The sequence below is a fragment of the Pongo pygmaeus genome, chromosome 4 (assembly GCF_028885625.2).
Source record: "Pongo pygmaeus isolate AG05252 chromosome 4, NHGRI_mPonPyg2-v2.0_pri, whole genome shotgun sequence".
Lineage (NCBI taxonomy): Eukaryota > Metazoa > Chordata > Mammalia > Primates > Hominidae > Pongo > Pongo pygmaeus.
Window position 1 is genome coordinate 146,090,536 of NC_072377.2, and position 18,995 is coordinate 146,109,530.

The 18,995-nt window shown below is 40.3% G+C and overlaps 1 protein-coding gene and 1 pseudogene across 3 annotated transcripts in view; one reads left to right on the forward strand and one right to left on the reverse strand.

Annotated features, from left to right (window-relative positions):
* Positions 1–18,995, reverse strand: part of DIAPH1 (diaphanous related formin 1) — a 103,889-nt gene that overhangs the window by 60,741 nt on the left and 24,153 nt on the right. For 2 of the 3 annotated variants that reach the window (XM_054489331.2, XM_063665574.1), the window contains exons 2-14: positions 12,300–12,326; positions 11,117–11,272; positions 8,193–8,294; positions 7,541–7,671; positions 7,262–7,348; positions 6,368–6,431; positions 4,808–4,947; positions 3,148–3,256; positions 2,575–2,685; positions 2,285–2,403; positions 1,534–1,650; positions 816–931; positions 290–354 (exon numbers count right to left, since the gene is read on the reverse strand). In XM_054489331.2, coding sequence (XP_054345306.1) covers positions 290–354; positions 816–931; positions 1,534–1,650; positions 2,285–2,403; positions 2,575–2,685; positions 3,148–3,256; positions 4,808–4,947; positions 6,368–6,431; positions 7,262–7,348; positions 7,541–7,671; positions 8,193–8,294; positions 11,117–11,272; positions 12,300–12,326 — 1,344 coding nt within the window. The remainder of the gene's footprint in view (positions 1–289; positions 355–815; positions 932–1,533; positions 1,651–2,284; positions 2,404–2,574; positions 2,686–3,147; positions 3,257–4,807; positions 4,948–6,367; positions 6,432–7,261; positions 7,349–7,540; positions 7,672–8,192; positions 8,295–11,116; positions 11,273–12,299; positions 12,327–18,995) is intronic. The other variant, XM_054489332.2, reaches the window with a different exon arrangement.
* On the forward strand, positions 12,401–13,474 carry LOC129037101 (ubiquitin-ribosomal protein eS31 fusion protein-like; annotated as a pseudogene).

Genomic DNA, 18,995 nt, shown 5'->3' on the forward strand with positions numbered 1-18,995 from the left:
CCAAGCAAACCTGAGAGTGCCATTACTATTACATGAGTATCAGCTGTCTTTCTTTTCCTGCCCAGTAGCCCAAGAACTGAAAGCCCACCACTAGAGCTCCCTATGAAGACATCCATATCACTTTCTCCAATGACTACCCTATACTGGAAAGGTTTCCCCTGGGAACTACACTATTGGGTGCTAAACACTTCCAAAATACCACAGAAGAAAACTGTCTCATAGATCAGGAAAATAATAATTCTCAAAGAAAGATATACTCAAACACATGTTTTTGGTCTCTCATATGCACCTTCTTTTCCAGCTCTGCAGCTTTGGCTTCAGATTTCTCCACCTTTGTCTTATCAATCATTTGATCTGAAAAGAAGAAGAGTCAGTAAGTAAAGCTCCTAATTCTCTTGGTCTATTTCTTTCACACTACGCCCTTCCAAATAACAGTCTTTTTGATCATTTTTATTATCTTTCTTAATGTTCTGCACTAGACAAAGAAATGGAATTTTCAGTTAAGTTCAACATGTAATCTGAGTGTGCGGTAAGGCCACCATGCTGGGTGGCATGAAGAATGCCTATGAGTGATACTTTTGACTCTCTGAGACCACCAGGAGTTCCTGCAAAAGGTGCTGGTGTGTGTTTTATGTAAAAATAAACTAAAGACCTATAGATTCCTAGCAAAGATGCTGGTTATGACCTAAGAAAGGACAAAAATAGAACTATCTGGGGACTGGAAAAGTATCTTCTCTGACATTTTCACTGAAACAAGATGCAAAGTGAAAGGAAGAAGCAATACTTGGAGGAGCCAGATAGAAAAGTATGCTTACCAATTAATCCCTCAATCTCAATCTGGAGGTGCCGGCACTTGAAGTCAGGATCAGCCCCGTTCTTGTGCAGAACTATCTGGGAAATACATTCTTCAATCAACTTATAGTACTGAGGTCTACAAGAGAATAAAACAGGGTCATCGAAGGAAAATCAAAATATAATTTTCAGAAGTATTCAGGCCCAAGAAAACTTAATTGCTCTGACAACTGAGAGACCTGGAAAAACTTTTGTAAAGTCAACACAAGTATCGCTGCCATGCTAAGAAAACTCCTTTTTCCACATCAGCTACCCTACCCTATCTACTTCAGATAATCAAAACTTCTTGCCATCTGCTCCTAGTGCCAATACTTTCCCATCTAAAAATTTGCGTTTGATCCTTCCTGTGATGGATAGTGCTATTGCTAAATCTATACTTCGAGGAAACTAGAAAGAATTTTAAATTGCCACTTCTCTTTGCTAACATCTTCATCCTATTTACCTACTCCCCTCCAAAAACAGAAGAGCATTTCACCTTATACACTCTGACCTCTTCCATAGGGATGCCTTTGAGTTGGATTAAAGAAATAAGACAACTTCCTTTATATCTGTGACTAATGAACCCTAATCTTGGGTCTTTGTCTTTACATTTTCCCTTTACAGAACAATCTTTGAATTTAAGGAATTCACTCTCTCCACTTACGCTCAAATTCAAAACTTCCCATAAGCACACCATCTTACCTGGCCTCATAGTCATTTCGGACCAAGAGTAAGTGCTGCAGGATGGAAAGGAAGTGTGGCTCTGCCTTTGAATCCTTCACTGTGTTTAAGAGAATCTGAAAGACTTCATTAAAGTCAGTGGAAAAGGGAAATAGGCTAAGGAAAGCAAATATGTAGAAATTATGTTTGACAGGTGGCTTATTTAACTCTTGAAAAAGCTAGGGAAAAGTAGAAAGACACCACTTCCATTCTACTGGCTGTTCTTCCTGTAAACATCACCAGAAACTTTAAGCTTTCTAAAACGTCCTTTAAGGGACCAGTGAGTTGGGTGGTACTATACACACAGAGGATTCCTAGTAAGTATTTGGCTTGAAGATCAGGCAGTAGACAGAAACTAAGAGGTAACTGCCTCAAAGTCACTTACTGAAAATATTAACAGGTAACTAAATTACTCCCTCTGTCAGTCCAAACATCTCTAAAAGCCAGTTCTACATCTTAGTAAGCTAAGCTATCACATTCTAGGAAGTTTACACTGATTTTGATGGCTTCCATGCTCAACGACCCACAGATCACCTTTACTGACTTCCCTGGTCTATGATAAGGCAAGTAAAGCCAGCAGCAATAAAAATACACCTGCCTTATTTAATGAGAAGACACATAAGCCTGATGCTCTGTTCTGAGTCATCATCTCCCAAACCATTCCACACAGGGATCAGGGAACTAAATACAATGAATGTCTCATCTGCCTTGAACCTAGTCAGTAAAAGGATATTCCATCTCCATGCGAATGTCATCCAGCCGTCCCTTCAGGTCATAGGAATCTTCTTCCCCTTGTTCATCAAACACATTTAGTTGCACTCTCATATCTTCATTTTCAATCTCTCGAAGGTCCTGTCAACAACAAAAGTAGAAGTCAGGGAACCCAAAAGTATCCTCTGTGGTTAGAAACCTAAGCTTTTCAACCTGGTTTTTAAATGAAAACCAGAATTATCCCAGGGATTATTGGGGCTGTAGAGCAAGAAGGAACCAGTCTAGCCTTTCTAATGAAGTGTAATTTCTTACCTGCAACACCTGATGTAGCCCCAAACGCATCAGTTCACTTCTGATGTGAACTCGGAAGTCAAGTTCCTCCGCTGGTGTGATGAGAGCATTGATCAGCTGTAGGCATCCAACCTAAAATAAGAAAATTCAGCAGCTATGTCAATGCTAACTCCTGGAGATCAAGAATCCATTTTCTTTACATGCATTCTTAGGTCCCCAATACAACCTGACAGATACAGTACAAAAACTCTAAAGATGACTTTTCTACTATAGCAATGAGACCTGGTTTGAGTACAGATCCGGAGAGCCTCAACTCTAAACGGTTTCAAGGATTTGAGAGTATATGTTACTGTAGGTCTCGGTTTTCCTAGATTGTAAATGGATATCATGCCTTTTTCCATCTCATAATGAGGGAAACAGTTCATTCTTTACCTTCTTAGAAAGAAGGTTAATTATTCTCCCTTCATAACAGATTCTGAAATGTAAAATATATAGTTGGGAGCCACTCCATGTATTTTATTAAAAGGTCAAATGAATTTAAGTCTGTCCATCTTGAATTCTATTCTTGGGCCCAGTTTCAGGGGATATACATGCCTTCAGTGCAATAGTGGTTCCACTTTTTAATCCATCCAGCAGTGGCTGGAAACGTTCCACTTCATCCATCTCAGCTCTTTCTGTCATTGCCTCCAAAACCCTTTCATTCCTGCCCAAGAGAAAGGAAACGGAGAGAACCTTCCAGGTACTCTGACACAGACACGTATAATGAGTAGATTACACAGGGGCACAGACCAATTAGGAAACAGGACATTATCAGTGTTCCAGATTTCTCACATTATTATTCTCATAACTCAGTTTCCAGAAACTGCTGAAAGCTAAGGACCATCTCTTCAGGGAAATGCATTCCCTACAATCCATCCCTAGGCTCCTGTCCATAAATACCAAATCAAGTCCCTTATTCCATGAAGTATAAATTGATACAACTTTTGGAGGGGCATTTAACAGTACTAATCAATTTCTCATGCACGTAACATATAGTCTACTTCTAGAAATGTATCCAACATATGGGCATAAATGTGAAAGAAGATATGCACAAGGATGTTCACTGCAGTATCGTTTGTAAAAATGATCACCTAGAACAGAGAGTGAAATCTGCTTTAAAAAATATCTGTAAGTTGGCTGGGCGCAGTGGCTCACGCTTGTAATCCCAGCACTTTGGGAGGCCGAGGCGGGCGGATCACAAGGTCAGGAGTTCGAGACCAGCCTGGCCAATATGGAGAAACCCCGTCTCTACTAAAAATACAAAAATTAGCCAGGCGTGGTGGCGGACTCCTGTAGTCCCAGCTACTCGGGAGGCTGAGGCAGGAGAATCGCTTGAACCCAGGAGGAGGAGTTTGCAGTGGGCCGAGATCGCGCCACTGCACTCCAGCCTGGGGAACAGAGCAAGGCTCCGTCTCAAAAAAAAAAAAAAAAAAAGAAAACAATCTGTAAGTCCAGCAACAGGGGAATTGTTAAATAAATTATAGGCCATACATACATGTATATGGAATATTAAATAGCTACTAAAGATAATAAGGTAGATCTGTAAGTACCGACATAGAAGAAATGTCCAAGATCTACTATTAAAAAGAAACAGGTTGAAAAGAATGATTTAGCTTTGGTTAAACCAAATCCCTCATCAATAATAAAAATCTATCCTATATATGCAGTTGGTTTTATAGGCATAAGTGTCATTCCTCAGCTCTTAAGATACTATCTTTTACGGTGGCAGATGTCTAGAATCAAGGGAACGCAATATGTTTGTCTATGCTTAGGAAACGTTCTATGAGACTATACCATGCCATTAACAGTCATTCTCTTTGCAGAATAGGATTTGGCAAAGGGATGAGGGAGTTAAATTTTACTTTATATACTTCTATATTGTCTGAATTTTAAAAATAACATTGTGCCACTTCTGAATTTAAAAAAAAAAAAAGAATAGTAAAAAGAAACCCTCATCCCAGACAATACAGATATTAATGGAGACAGAGGAGACATTTTGCTATACCTCTGATGACCAGTGGAACATTCAGGATAGCACCCATCACTTAGGAATTGTTCTTAAATGTTAAGATGCTTAGTGTTCACTTCTGGGAAGAAACACAATCTTACCTAGTATTTATGACCGAGAGGACACCCAACCAACTCAATTGTCCTCTGAACTAAGAGAAAATGATAAAATTGAAAATGGAGAAGAAAAATTATTCCAGTCACATACATGTCCTCTGGCTGTGGTAGAATACAAAGAGCAGAAAGCAGCTTAGCTGCATCAATCATCATGTTGGGAACAGCAGGATCCATGGCTCTGACCAGCAGTAGGATTCCTTCTTCTGTCTCCAACATGGTCTTGATTCCAAACTGGTAGGACCAAGAACAAAGAAAGGAGGCTGAAAGACGAAAACATCTAACTGGGGCACAAGTTTAGGGGTTGTTATGGGTTGAATGGTGTCCTCTTCAATTCCAGTGTTGAAGTCCCAACTCCCAGTACCTCAAAATGTAACCTCATCTGGAAATATACTCATTGCAAATATAATTAGTCAAGCTACAATGAAGTCCTACTGGGGTAGAAAGGGTCCTTAATCCAATATGACCAGTGTCCTTATAAAAAGAGGAAATTTGGATATGGATACATACAGAGGGAGAACACCATGTGATCACATAGGCAGAGATCAGGATGATGCATCTACAAGATAAGGAGTGCCAAGGATTGCCAGCAAGCTACCAGAAACTAGGAGGGGTATGGAACATATTATCACATACAGCTTCAGAAAGAACCAACCCTGCTGGTACCTTGGATTTTGAAATTCTAGCCTCTAGAATTGTGAGATAATAAATTTCTGTTAAGACACCTAATTTTGTGGTACACCAGCAAACTAATACAGGGGTAGAATACTTTTCCCAATATAATTAGAGATGAACATACCAAAATAATTTTCTAGGAGGCACAACAGAATTAGATGTCTTCCAAGAATAAAAGTCTTTGATTTATATGTTTCTTGTTAATTCTCTCCCCCCCTAATCCAATGGAATAAGTTAATTATAACAAAATTAAACAATGAGGAAGAGAGATTTGTCCTCAGAGGCACATGACTGTGGGCTCCCTGGGTTGAATTACTAAACAGACAAAAAGAAGATAAAAATGGAGCAACGGTCTAGAAGAAAAAAGAAACAGGAAATAAAGCAAATATTGCAGAAACAATAACTACAGGTCAGGAAATTCAAGAATTAGCAAAATAAAGTAAAGAAACAGAGGCTGGGCGCCGTGGCTCACGCCTGTAATCCCAGCACTTTGGGAGGCCAAGGTGGGCGGATGACAAGGTCAGGAGATCGAGACCATCCTGGCTAACACAGTAAAACCCTATCTCTACTAAAAATAAAAATAAAAAAAATAGCCGGGCGTGGTGGCGGGTGCCTGTAGTCCCAGCTAGTCGGGAGGCTGAGGCAGGAGAATGGCGTGAACCCGGGAGGTGGAGCTTGCAGTGAGCCAAGATCGAGCCACAGTACTCTAGCCTGGGCGACAGAGCGAGACTCCATCTCAAAAAAAAAAAGAGAGAGAGAGAGAAACAAAATTGAGCCTGTCCTCTGAAACAGAAGTTAGAACTGAGAAAAAAATATCCATAGAAGCATATATATGTGGCAATGAAAAACAGTTATGATACTAAAAGAGAAAGCTAGAAGTCCTGAACCTCATATTCCTAGTTCCTCTTTTGGTTTGTCAATAGAAGAGAAAGAACAGGCGTCCAGATGGGGTTTGGAATGAGAATGGGAAAAATCTTACCTTGTTGTTCATAAAAGCTTTCAAGCAGCGAATGATCTCATGCTTGTTCCGGCTATCGTAACTCCTGTATATAGAAGACATAATCAGTGAGGTCCCTTTATTCTCTACCCCTTTCCCATTTTTAATCTTGCAAACAAGGTTCTTAGGAATAATAGCCCCATCTAGCAGATGAGTAAATTTTAGGAAATAGCACTTTGCCCAGAAACACTGAAGAAAGTAGATAACTGAAGAGGGATCTTCACCATCAAAAAATCTGGCTGATCCTCTTGTAATCCAAGAATTTAGTATTACATTAAAACCTTCTTTTTAACTCTCCCTAGGCTCCTAAATGCTAAATTCTATCAGGATAACATCCCATCTATTGCTGCTTGCCTTGCTACTAGAGGTTTCAAGTCTGAGAAGATATATGCAGGTCTTGGCCATGTATTTTGTTTCAGAAAGATTCCAGGGAAGTACTCTGCTTCAGGCTGGCTTCAAGGTAGCCTAAGAGAGTCCAAGGTATACCTAAAATTATTCCAACCTTGAAGACTGTCACAATACTAGTCCCAAGTATATTATAACACCTCCAAATGGATATTACCCAGACCAGATTACACGGCAGCACTAAATCAGATTTTATTTCCAGATTGAAAAAGAACCAGTGATGGGAGACTAATAATATTATGTGGTATATACTGAAGTTATCCAACATGAAATTTAAGTTCCTCCTCCCTTTCCTATATCTATAATCATCATTCATCCTCTAGTCACCACTATGATAAACCCCTTCTTGGCTAACAGTACATTCCCCTAGCCCACAACTTTACATTTAACTGCTACTTTCTCCTTCAGAGCAAATAGCCAAGTCCCCTGTGACTCTCCAACTTGAATTTGCAAAGACTTGGAAGTCCTCACCCGGCAGTCTCTTCTTTCTCATCATGAAGTCGTTTAAGAATGTCCAATAAGGAGGCCAAGCCTTCAGCACCAAATGTTTGCACCCAACTGTAAGGAACAGAGAGAGGCAATGCAATATCAAATCAATAAATACTTATTTGCCAAACAAAGTTGATCCTGACAACTTTCTACTCCCAATTCAGACTATTCTCATGCTTCCCTGGCTCCTTTGATCTTCAATCACCACCAGTGAAGTCCAACATTTGGTTCCTACTCCTGTTACCTCTTCAGAATCCTCACCTGACAGGGTTGTTGTTGAGAGACACACGAAGGGACTCCAGGCAGCTGAGCAGAGGCATATCCCGCAAGCCTGACCTCAACTCCTGAATATACATCATGGCAGACTTAGAGCTCTCCTTCTGGCTCATGCCCTAGACAGGAGGCACAGACAGAGATTAGTAATGGTGGACCCAGTCATAAATTAGGGACTAGTATTAGTCAACAGAGTTTATACTTTATTTTTATTTTTTATTTTTAGCAGAGACAAGGTCTTACTACGTTGCCCAGGCTGATTTCAAACTCCTGGGCTCAAGTGATCCTTCTGCCTCAGCCTCCCAAAGTGCTCAGATTACAGGAGTAAGCCACCACGTCAGGCCACGTTTATCAGGGCAGATACCCATCTCACACACCACCAAAATATGTGAGACTTAGAACTGCTTATCCCATTCCCTATATTTACATACTTCATGAAAATTTAACCAGGCAAAATGTATGTAAGAATGGTAACTAAATAAGACAGTAAAAAGTGAACAGGCTTATATAATGGAATGAAACAGAATTGACGCAGACATAAAATGTTACATAAAATTGGCAAAAAAAAAAAAAAAAAAAAAAACAGGTCCAAGACAAGGGCACAGTCTCCCATGTCATGGGTACCTGTCCCAGGACTCACAGCCTTGGAGGTGTACAAGTATTGGGACACCATCTCCCTCTTGATGATGATGTCCTTCTCCCTCAAAGGTTGCTGCTTCTCCTCATTCAGGTTCATATCCAGCTAGGAGAGGGAGAAAAAAGAGAAAAAACAAAATTGTCTCAAATTCTTTACAAATTTTTAGTGTTTAATATTAGTATGCTTAGTGAAGAGTTGAGTATGTAAAATGCTTGAGTAAATAAATCTTTTTGATCCCTAGAAATTTAAGCTATTACAGCTGATGAAAATTCCTCAAAGATAAGTATAGTTAACATTTTAGTATAAATCTCTATAGACATATACACACTTTTTTTCTCTGAGAAAAATGGACTCAATATAAATGAAAGATTTATTTTGTATTATTGAAAGAAAACCACACACAATGCTTTCTGCATCAAGGATAGACCTTAAAAATCTCTTCAGACTGAAGCACTGGATGAACAGCATAATCTAAACACAAGCAAAATCAACAGCAACAAACTCTGCACCAACTCTATGGCCTACAAACCCATTACCCCTGGTTAACTCAGTCCCTGTACAAACTCCTTTCCCACAAAGAAAGAACTGGAAACTCTATGATAAAGCAGAGGCCCCCGACAGACATAATCCGATGTACGTTTGGGGAAAGGCTCTGCTTGACCTTTCTACGTATATAACAACCATGTGTCCAAGCCTAGTACCTTGGTGGGCACAAATTTAGCCCTAATAATTCCAAAATGTTATTTGAATTGAGAAAAATATGAATGGGGGGATGTATTCTGTTTCTTCTGCAAGCAGCAAAATTAATCTGAAGTTTTTGTGACTTAATTCCTGGTGTTGTTTTTTTTTTTTTTTTTTTGAGATGGAGTCTCACTCTGTCACCCAGGCTGGAGTGCAATGGCACAATCTTGGCTCACTGCAACCTCCACCTCCCAGATTCAAGTGATTCTCCTGCCTCAGCCTCCTGGCAGTAGCTGGGATTACAGGCGCCCGCCACCACACTCAGCTAATTTTTGTATGTTTAGTAGAGACAGGGTTTCACCATGCTGGCCAGGCTGGTCTTGAACTGCTGACCTCCTGATCCACCCACCTCGGCCTCCCAAAGTGCTGGGATTACAGGTGTGAGCCACCACCGCCAGCCAGATGCATTTTTCCTCTTGCAAATAAACTGAACACAGAAGTTACAAAATGGTGGCCCTCAAGTTAAGTCAAACCCAAAGATAAAATGTTTCACTTGGCTAGCTCAACATTTTAAATCTGGGGGACCTTACATAAAGATACAGATCTCTAGTAAAACAGCACCAAAGGATTCATCCATCAAATTTCATGTTGTGGGAAACTCTACAGGTCAAACAAACAGTTTTTCAACAATTTTTTTTTTTAGTATCGATAGTAAGGATAAAAGAAAAAGAGGAGCAGTGGCTCATGCCTGTAATCCCAGCACTTTGGGAGGCTGAGAAGGGCAGATCACGAGGTCAGGGGTTCGAGACTAGCCTGGCCAACATGATGAAACCCTATCTCTACTCAAGCTACAAAAATTAGCCGGGCATGGTGGTGTGCACCTGTAATCCCAGCTACTCAGGAGGCTGAGGCAGGAGAACTGCTCCAACCCGCAAGATGGAGGTTGCAAGTCTTGCTCTGCTTGCGACAGAGCAATACCCCATCTCAAAAAAAAGAGGAAGGGAAACCTATAGTTTAAATGAAAATTGAGAATATCAGTACAGTGGACTATATTTGGAATTGTGATTTGAAGAAACTGGTTTTTAAAAAATGACCTAATTGGGGAAATTCAAATAGTGACTAGATATTTTATGTTATTCAAGATTTATTATTTTTTTAAAATTACGGATTGCTGACTTCTTTTGAAAAATAGAAATATCTGGCACTACTAGGCAAGTATTCCCAACTGGAATGCAACCACCTACTAGAACTGAGTTGTGGCTGGCTTTTCTAACAAAAATGCCAAAAGCCTCTCTTCTATTTGCCACATTCCCCACTTCTTTTGCCATCTTCTATCTAGCCTGCTTACCTTATTTATACTACCTGCCTGGCCCAAGAGACATTTAAACTTGCAATCCAAAGCCAAGAGATTATCTTGACAGACCATACTCTTAAGACTCTTAATGCACTTGGAATATTAAGAGACAAACTGAAAGATTCAGTGAAAAATAACAACAGTAGTACCAGTTGAGTGCTTACTATGTACCAGGCCCTGTGCTAAGGATTTTAAACCTAAGCTTTTAATTAAGCTAGGTCTGCTACTAGTCTCTATTTGAATCTGAGATCACATACCTATGCAATATACAGGTCTTACAAAACCTTGTACTCATCAAAACTTTCCAAGACTTACCACTAATGGACACTCACTGAATATCCTCCTTATTCGGTGTTCCTCACTGAGGACAACAAAGTAAGTCACATGCACATATACTTCGTTACTTAGCTGACTTCAGACACCATCTTTAAAGGTCTTCTAGCAATTCTATGTATTTTCTTTCCAGATTCACCACTATACAGGACCTTGAGCAAATGATATTCCATCCTCAGTTTCTCCTTTATACAGAGTTTGTTGTGAATACTTCCACACTTTATCTGCTCTGGCTTAACCCAAAGGTGGTCTCCATATTACCATCTCTGGTACACAGGGTTAGATGGTCCACTATGTCTTTGTGGCTAAAGTGTTGCTGGGCAGAAGACCATGAACAAGACAGTGATCGGATGTTTCCAAGCACAGATTCCAATTTTATGAACTGGTATTTGTATATTTAGTCCCTAATTATGGGATTAAAGGGTTAATATTAAAAAGTTCCATGTTAAGCCTGGAATTCTTTGTAATAAAGGGCTAGTTAGGAACTATGCACCAAAAAGAGCCCACCATGCCCATAAATGCACAGGAAGAAGCAACATTTTGGGAATGGGAAACTTACCAGCATCTGTTCAAAGAGAACCAGAACTTGTTCATCTGAAACATCTTGCAATGACTGTGCTGTGGGATCATCCCCATATGATGCAGAAGAATTTCTATGAGCAGAATTGGGCTTTTCCTTCTCCTTCTTAATTCTCATGCTGGTAAATCTCTCCAGCTGAGAAACAGAAAAAAACATTAGCAGTGATCCATTTTCACTTACATAACAAACCACACATTAAATTCTTTACCCCTTTAACCTCTTACACAGGCATGGTTCCTCTGGTTCACGAGCAGTTCAAGACTTTTCTGACATGAAAAGAAGAAATCAGTCTTCCTCCTATCTAACTTAGCATACTGACTCTGTACTCTCATCTATGTTCAAAGATAAGAGGACCAAAGTATTAACATTTCAAACCTCTTTAAAATAGAAGAAACATTGTTCTTGATCTCCCCTGCCATTTCTAAGCCTTGTAGTAGTACAGAACTGAAAGCCTCTCATGACAGAGTTCTATCAATAAAATGCCCTTTGTTTCCTTCTAGCTACCCAACAATAAATGTTGCTAGGACTCCAGAGGATGTCTCCCTTCAAGAAGTATTACTACAGATTTTAATAGATACAAGCCACATAGGATAAATTTGTCCTTAAAGTCAGGATTCATTCCTTTCTCTTTAATTTGTACACTCCACAGCACTTGTGTAATGTAGGCAGCAAAAGTTCAATATATATTCTTCAAAATCCCCCTTGCATGACATCTCGTCAGCAAAGAATACAATGTACCTCAGGGGTATATATGCCATCTCTCTGCCAAACAAATGCTAACAAGCCATTCCTCAAATCTCAAATACTGATGCTCAAATCAAAAAGAGTCACCAATAAGCAACAGCTTATCAGCTCTCTTTGTTTGAAAATAACAGTAATTATCTGTAAGTATTATAGGGCTTCAAGTGATATGAGTGGCATTCAGACTGCAAGTCAGCTTGGAGTTTAAAGAGCATGCCTAACTTCAGAAGATAATGAAGGTCCACGGAAATGCATGCAATGGGCCAAACACAGCAAAGAGTTAGGAAAAAAAGCCTTGAGATACTGAGTAGAAGCCATATCACCAGTATAAGTTACAGAAAGTCAAAGTTATGAAAACTGGTAAATATTATAGTGTAGGCAATGAGCTAGAACATGCACATGCTAAACAAAATGTCCTTACCTCATCTGCCATGAGCCGCTTCAGAGTCTAGGAAACAGGAAAAAGGAGGGAGAAGAAAGAAGAGAAATCAGTGAAGTACAAGGAAACCTCCCAAACACCAGATGGGTTGCGGAAAAGAGGGAGGGAAGTTGAAAGTATCCAAGCTACTTTCCACAAGCTAATGATTTCTGTCAAAGTATTCCTTAGCACATTCCCTCAAGTAAGGGGCAGGAAGAGTTTGAAGGTCACTAACATATGACTCTTAAAAAGGAAAAAAAAAAAAAAAAAAAAGAAGATGATGCAGAACTGAACAGAATTCGAATCTGATGATCGATACACGTATAAGATATGCTCAACTTCATAGTAAATAAGGCAATGCAAATTAAAACCACAGTGAGATATCAATTCACACTCCCAAGACTGGAAAAAACTTTCATGTCCGTCTAGTCAGAGACCAACAGGAACTCTTGGTGGTACTATAAAATGCTATAGCCACTTTGGAAAACAGTAAGGCATTATCTAGTAAAGTTAAATATGCATATGTACTACAATGCAACACATCAATTTCTATGTTATCTACCCTGCTGAATTTTGCATATACGTAGTGGAATGTGTATACCAAGAGTGTTCATAGTAACACTATGACATGTAAAACAGAAAACAATGCAAATGGCCATCAAGAGTAGAAAGGGTTTTCTGATCCGCCATCTGGATATATTGGAACCACCACCAAAACACAAATTTTCATAAAAATCCTTATGGGGGAGGCCATCACTCTTGAGGTTGAATCCTTGGATAAAACAGAAAACATAAAGGCCAACATCCAGGATAAGAAAGGAATTCCTCCTGACCAATAAAGACTGATCTTTGCTGGCAAGCAACTAGAAGGCGGATGTGCTTTGTCTGACTACAGCATTCAAAAGGAGTCCACTCTTCATCTTCAGACTTTGTGGTGGGGCTAAGAAAAAGAAGTTTTACACTACTCCCAAGAAGAATAAGCACGAGAAAGAAGCTGAAGCTGGCTGTCCTGAAATCCCATAAGGCCAATGAGAATGGCAAAAGTAGCCACCTTCGTTGGGAGTGCCCTTCAGACGGATGTAGTGTTACACTGTTTATGGCCGGCTGGCCACTCTGACAGATATTATTGTGACAAAAGTTGTCTTATTTATTGCTTCAACAAACCAGAAGACAAATAATTGTGTATGAGTTAATGAAAGACGTGAACTAAAAGAGTAGCATGGACAAACTGGTATATTGGTACAAGGAAAGCAATTTCACAAAGAAAGTGAATGAACTTACAGCTATTCATAAACATAATATTGAATTATTATTTCATTTACATTCAGTTTAAAAACATGTAACACTGTATTATTTGGTATGTAAAATCATTATATAAAGGAAATAATTACCATAAATGTCAAAACAGTGGTTACTTGGGGTGGGTGGGGTGGGGTCGTGACTGGGGAAGGGGACAAAGCAGCTTCTGGGGTGTTTATGATATTCTGTATCTTGACATGGATCACAAGACTGTCCAGTTTATAATTATTCTGTATGTTTTACATTCTCTTCTGTATACATGTTATACTTTACCCCTCCTGCCCCCCAAAAAAAGTCTGAATGAGCAAGTCTGGGAAAGTGGGAATTTTTCTTCATCCTGCCTAATTTTAAACAATATTTCTTTTTCATTAATGTCCTTAGACGAGTACAGAAAATCTTTTTTTTTTTTTTTTTTTAAAAAGACGGGGTCTCCCTGTGTTGCCCAGGCTGGTCTCGAACCCCTGGGCTCAAGTGATCTGCCCGCCTCTGCCTCCTGAGTAGCTGGGATTTCAGGTGCATACCACCGTACCCAATTGGTAAATGCTTCTTGAATAACCTTCCCCAACTAATGAAAAACTGGTTCCGTTTCTGCCACAAAGCTATTTTTCCTCTTTTATGGACAAGAAAAATCTACATTATTATGTTCACGTTCCCCATATAATACAATTCAGTTCAATCCAGTATAAACTGTGAATGTATACTTTGTCCATTTTTCACCAACCTGGTGCTTTTGAAATAAAATAAACAAGCAAACAAACTTTGACCTCCATTGTCCAGAATAGGTCAAGCTTCCACTGGCTGAGGGCTAATCACTCACCCAAACCATGACAATCTTGCCATGAGAAAGTGTCCACAGAATTTAGTTACTTCATGTGTTCTGATTATGTAATAGAAGCAAAGCAGAAGGATGAGGAAGCAGAAAGCACCACCCAAGACAACCAACAACATAGTTCCTTTTGTCACCACCCTAACTCCCTTGGCATATAGAAGGTGAAACAAGCACAAAAGGGTTAAGTGCATACAATTTGGGTTACTGTAGCCAAGGTTAAACTTATTTGCTCCCAGAGCAATTGCTTCCAAAATCTTGTCCCCCAAACTCAAGGAGTTCCCTCAGAACCAAGCAACAAGCAAACAACTCTAGGATAGATGTAATGTAGATAACAGAACCTGGGTCTAAAGAATTAATGGCAGCTGAATTGTTCACAGCTGAAGCTTAAGTTTAAAAAAAAAAAAGGGGGGGGGGGGGTAACCAGCAACCTGTTCTTTCTGCCTACAGACTCTTGATTCATCTCTCTTCCATCCATGTCTACTAGCACTACCTAAGTTCACACCATTATTGTCTCCTGTTTGATTTACTCCAACAGCCTCCTAACTGATCTCCCTGCCTTCAGTCCCATCTGCCCCACACCACATCCATTCTCCATACTATATCCAAGAGGAATCTTTCTAAAATGCCAAACTGTCCATGTTATTTCTCCATTTAAAAGCCTTCAATAACTCTCCACTGCCCTATGTTAAAATAAAAATTCCTGTGCATGGCATATGACTCTCCTGGCTTTTCCCCCAGTCTCATCTTCTCAGCAAACTCTCCACCTCAGACTCCATCTTCGTCTCCAAACAGATGACGCTGCCTCAATGCCCCAGACTTGCCCTAGGCTGCTGCCTCCTCAGTCTAGATTGTGCTTTCACAACTCCAACAAGCCCTACAGAATGATCCCTCCTCTAAATGGATATGTACCTTTCCTTGTGTTTCCATAGTAATAGGCACTTGCCTGTCTCACAGCACTAAAAATGGATTACAATTGTCTTTTGATTGTCTGTTTCCTCTACCCCTTTCCAGACTAACTTACTTGATGGCAGAGCCTGTAACTTAAGTCATTATATCTCCTATGAACAAATACTATAATCCAGGGTTGCTTCCCTAAAATATCAATCCCTGGAGAAACTCTCGAAGTCTATTCCACCTCTTCAATATATCACTGAAGAGACTGAAGCCCAGCCAGGTGAAGTAAATCACTGAGGTCATATGATAAGGGGATGAGCTGGATACAGAACTCAGGCATCCAGACTCCAAAGCTGCCAAATCTTTGCATTCCCCAAATTCTTGTGCCTTTTTCCTATTCAATGTCCACTAACTCTCGCCTTTAGATGGAAAAGAAAGGAAGGGAGACAGGGATATATATATATGTATATATAGATGAAGGAAGATGCCAGTTTCCCTTGCTTTCCTAGGGCATCATCAGAAACAGATTTTATCTTAAAAAGAAAAATTATCTGCCGGGCACAGTGCCTCACGCCTGTAATCCCGGCACTTTGGGAGGCCGAGGCGGGTGGACCACGAGATCAGGAGTTTGAGACCAGCCTGACCAACATGGTGAAACCCCATCACTACTAAAAATACAAAAATTAGACGGGTGTGGTGGTGTCTGCCTGTAATCCTAGCTACTCAGGAGGCCGAGGCAGGAGAATCACTCGAACCCGGGAGGCGGAGGTTGCAGTGAGCCGAGATCGCACCACTGCACTCCAGTCTGGGTGACAGAGCGAGACTCTGTATCAAAAAAAAAAAAAAAAAAAAAGAAAGAAAGAAAAGAAAAAAAAATTACCCATGTTTTCGTGTTCAATTTGGGGAAGGACAGCAAACATGATCCACGAAGGAAAAAAAAAGCTGCATTTCCTGAGCTAGTCCAACAGAGGGCAGCAACAACCAGCAAAGTGAATCACAGCCCAGTCAGTACAAGCAAAACGGTTTTAGAATCCAATACAACATTCAAACAGCAAGCTCAATTATTAAAATAGAAACCTGCTGCTACAGTATATTCAGAGTGTATTGTTTACTTAGTTAATACTATGTGTGCTCTTCTTACAGATTCTATGTTGGCAAACGGCTTTGTTCAGCAGTCATTTTTTAATTGTATCATTAGTTGTGTGTATTCTCTGAAATGTAGAATAAGTTCCTAGATCATGATAAGTTAACAACAACAAAAAAAGAAAACATAGGAGTCCAGGAAGATAAACGCTACTGGAGCTTTATTTATGTATTAGGTCTCAGACATCCAAGCTTCCTAAAATTAAGTCTCTAATCATCCTACCTACATCTAAATGCATCCACTTTCATCATTCTCCTTGTTTGCTGTCAATTCTCTTCTGGTCCCAAACCAAACCCTTACTGTCCTAGCCTGGCTGTGGTAAATATCTCACTTCCTGGCCCTTCTATTGAGTCCTCCACTAAACATTAGCACTTATACCTTTAACTACAAATATAGATACTGAAGGAAGCATAAATACAGAATGAAGTTTTTTTAAAATATCCAAATCTGGCTTATGAATCCAGATTAATAGGAACTTTCAGGTAAAAGATGTCAGACTGAAACAAAACATCTAATTTCTCTCCTTGAAACCTCACTAAACCTACAGAAAAGGTGTTTTTTAGAAAGTAAGAAGTGATGCAAGGAAAGAGCCTACAAGGTTGGGAAGAACAAAAGAGCAACTGCAAATTTTGAAGACTGGGACTAGAAGAACTAGAGGTATTAAATCCAACAGATTACAGAAAGCTGAGTCCTAAACCGGAAAGAGCAATAACCAACCCATTACACTTAAGGATCCTCAAAAGGCTCAGGAATAATTGGCACCAAATACCTATGGAAATGGGAGTTAAAGGAGGGGGAGGCTAAAAATAAGACTGGTTGGAAGCTGTTTAAGAAGCAGTTAGATCCCTAGATCCTACCCCACCCCTCAACCATGCCATTGGGAAACTACCCTCCCTTCTTCCAGCAGAGGTCTGAAAGTTTGTTCTCATAAGAGGGTAAAACAGAGGGTCTCTGGATTGGAGGATGCCAGGGACTCTATACTAAAAAGAAAAGCAAACCTATGCATAGTATATACTGAGACACTCAGCAGTTTTCCCCCTCTAGTCTCTTAGAGCCCCAGCAGCCTGGCCTTTCCCCTTGAGACAGAAGGTTGGAAGTGTCTTCTCTGGGGAATCAACTTAAAGCTTGTGATATAGTCCAAGTAGATCACCTCAGAGCTCCATTGTCCAACGTGTACCACTAGGCACATATAATTATAGAGCACTACTAAGGTGGCTAGTGTAAGTGAGGAGGAATTTATTACATTTTATTTAATTTTAACAAAATTTAAATGGCAAATAAACTTATGAAAGAAGCTCAACATCGTATGTCATCAGAGAAGTGTAAATTAAAATAACATACCACTACATACCTACTAGAATAGCCAAAATCCACAAAACGGATGACACCAAATGCTTGCAAAGATGTGAAGCAAGAACTTCTTCTTTTTTTTTTTTTTTTTGAGATGGAGTCTCACTCTGTCACCAAGGCTGGAGTGCAGTGGCATGATCTCAGCTCACTGCAACCTTCGCCTACCAAGTTCAAGCCTCCCGAGTAGCTGGGATTACAGGTGCATGCCACCAAACATGGCTAAGTTTTGTATTTTTAGTATGGGGTTTCACCATGTTGGCCAGGCTGGTCTGGAACTCCTGACCTCAAGCAATCTGCCCACCTCGGCCTCCCAAAGTGCTGGGATTTATAGGCATGAGCCACCACACCCGGCTGAGCAAGACCTTTCAATTCATGGCTGGTGGGAATGTAAAATGGTACAACCACTTTGGAAGAGTTTCACAGTTTCTTATAAAACTAAACATACACTAACATAAGATCCAGCAATCGTGTTCCTTGGTATTTATTTATCCAAAGGAAGTGAAAACGTATGTCCACACCAAAAACCTGCAGAGAAATGTTTACAGCAGCTTTATTTATAATTGCCAAAACTTGAAAGCAACAAAGACATCTTTTAGTAGGTGAACAGGTAACTAAACCGTGGCACATTCAGACAACAGAACATTATCTGTTGTCTTAGTGCTAATCTTAAGGGCATATTGCTAAAAGAAAGAAGCTGAACTGAAAAGGCTACATATGGCCGGGCGCGGTGGCTCACACCTGTAATCACGGCACTCTGGGAGGCTGAGACGGGTGGGTCACTTGAGACCAGGAGGCTGAGGCCAGACTGGCCAACATGGCGAAAACACCGCCTCTACTAAAAATACAAAAATTAGCTCAGCATGGTGGTGGGTGCCTGTAATCCCAGCTACTTGAGAGGCTGAGGTATGAGAATCACTTGAACCTGGGAGGCGGAGGTTGCAATAAGCCAAGATCAAGCCACTGCACTCCAGCCTGGGTGACAGAGCAAAACCCTGTCTCAAAAAAGGAAAAGGCGGCCAGGTGCGGTGGCTCATGCCTATAATCCCAGCACTTTGGGAGGCTGAGGCAGGTGGATTGCCTGAGGTCAGGAGTTTGAGACCAGCTTGGCCAACATTGTGAAATCCCTTCTCTACTAAAAATACAAAAATTAGCTGGGCATGGTGGCAGGTGCCTGTAATCCCAG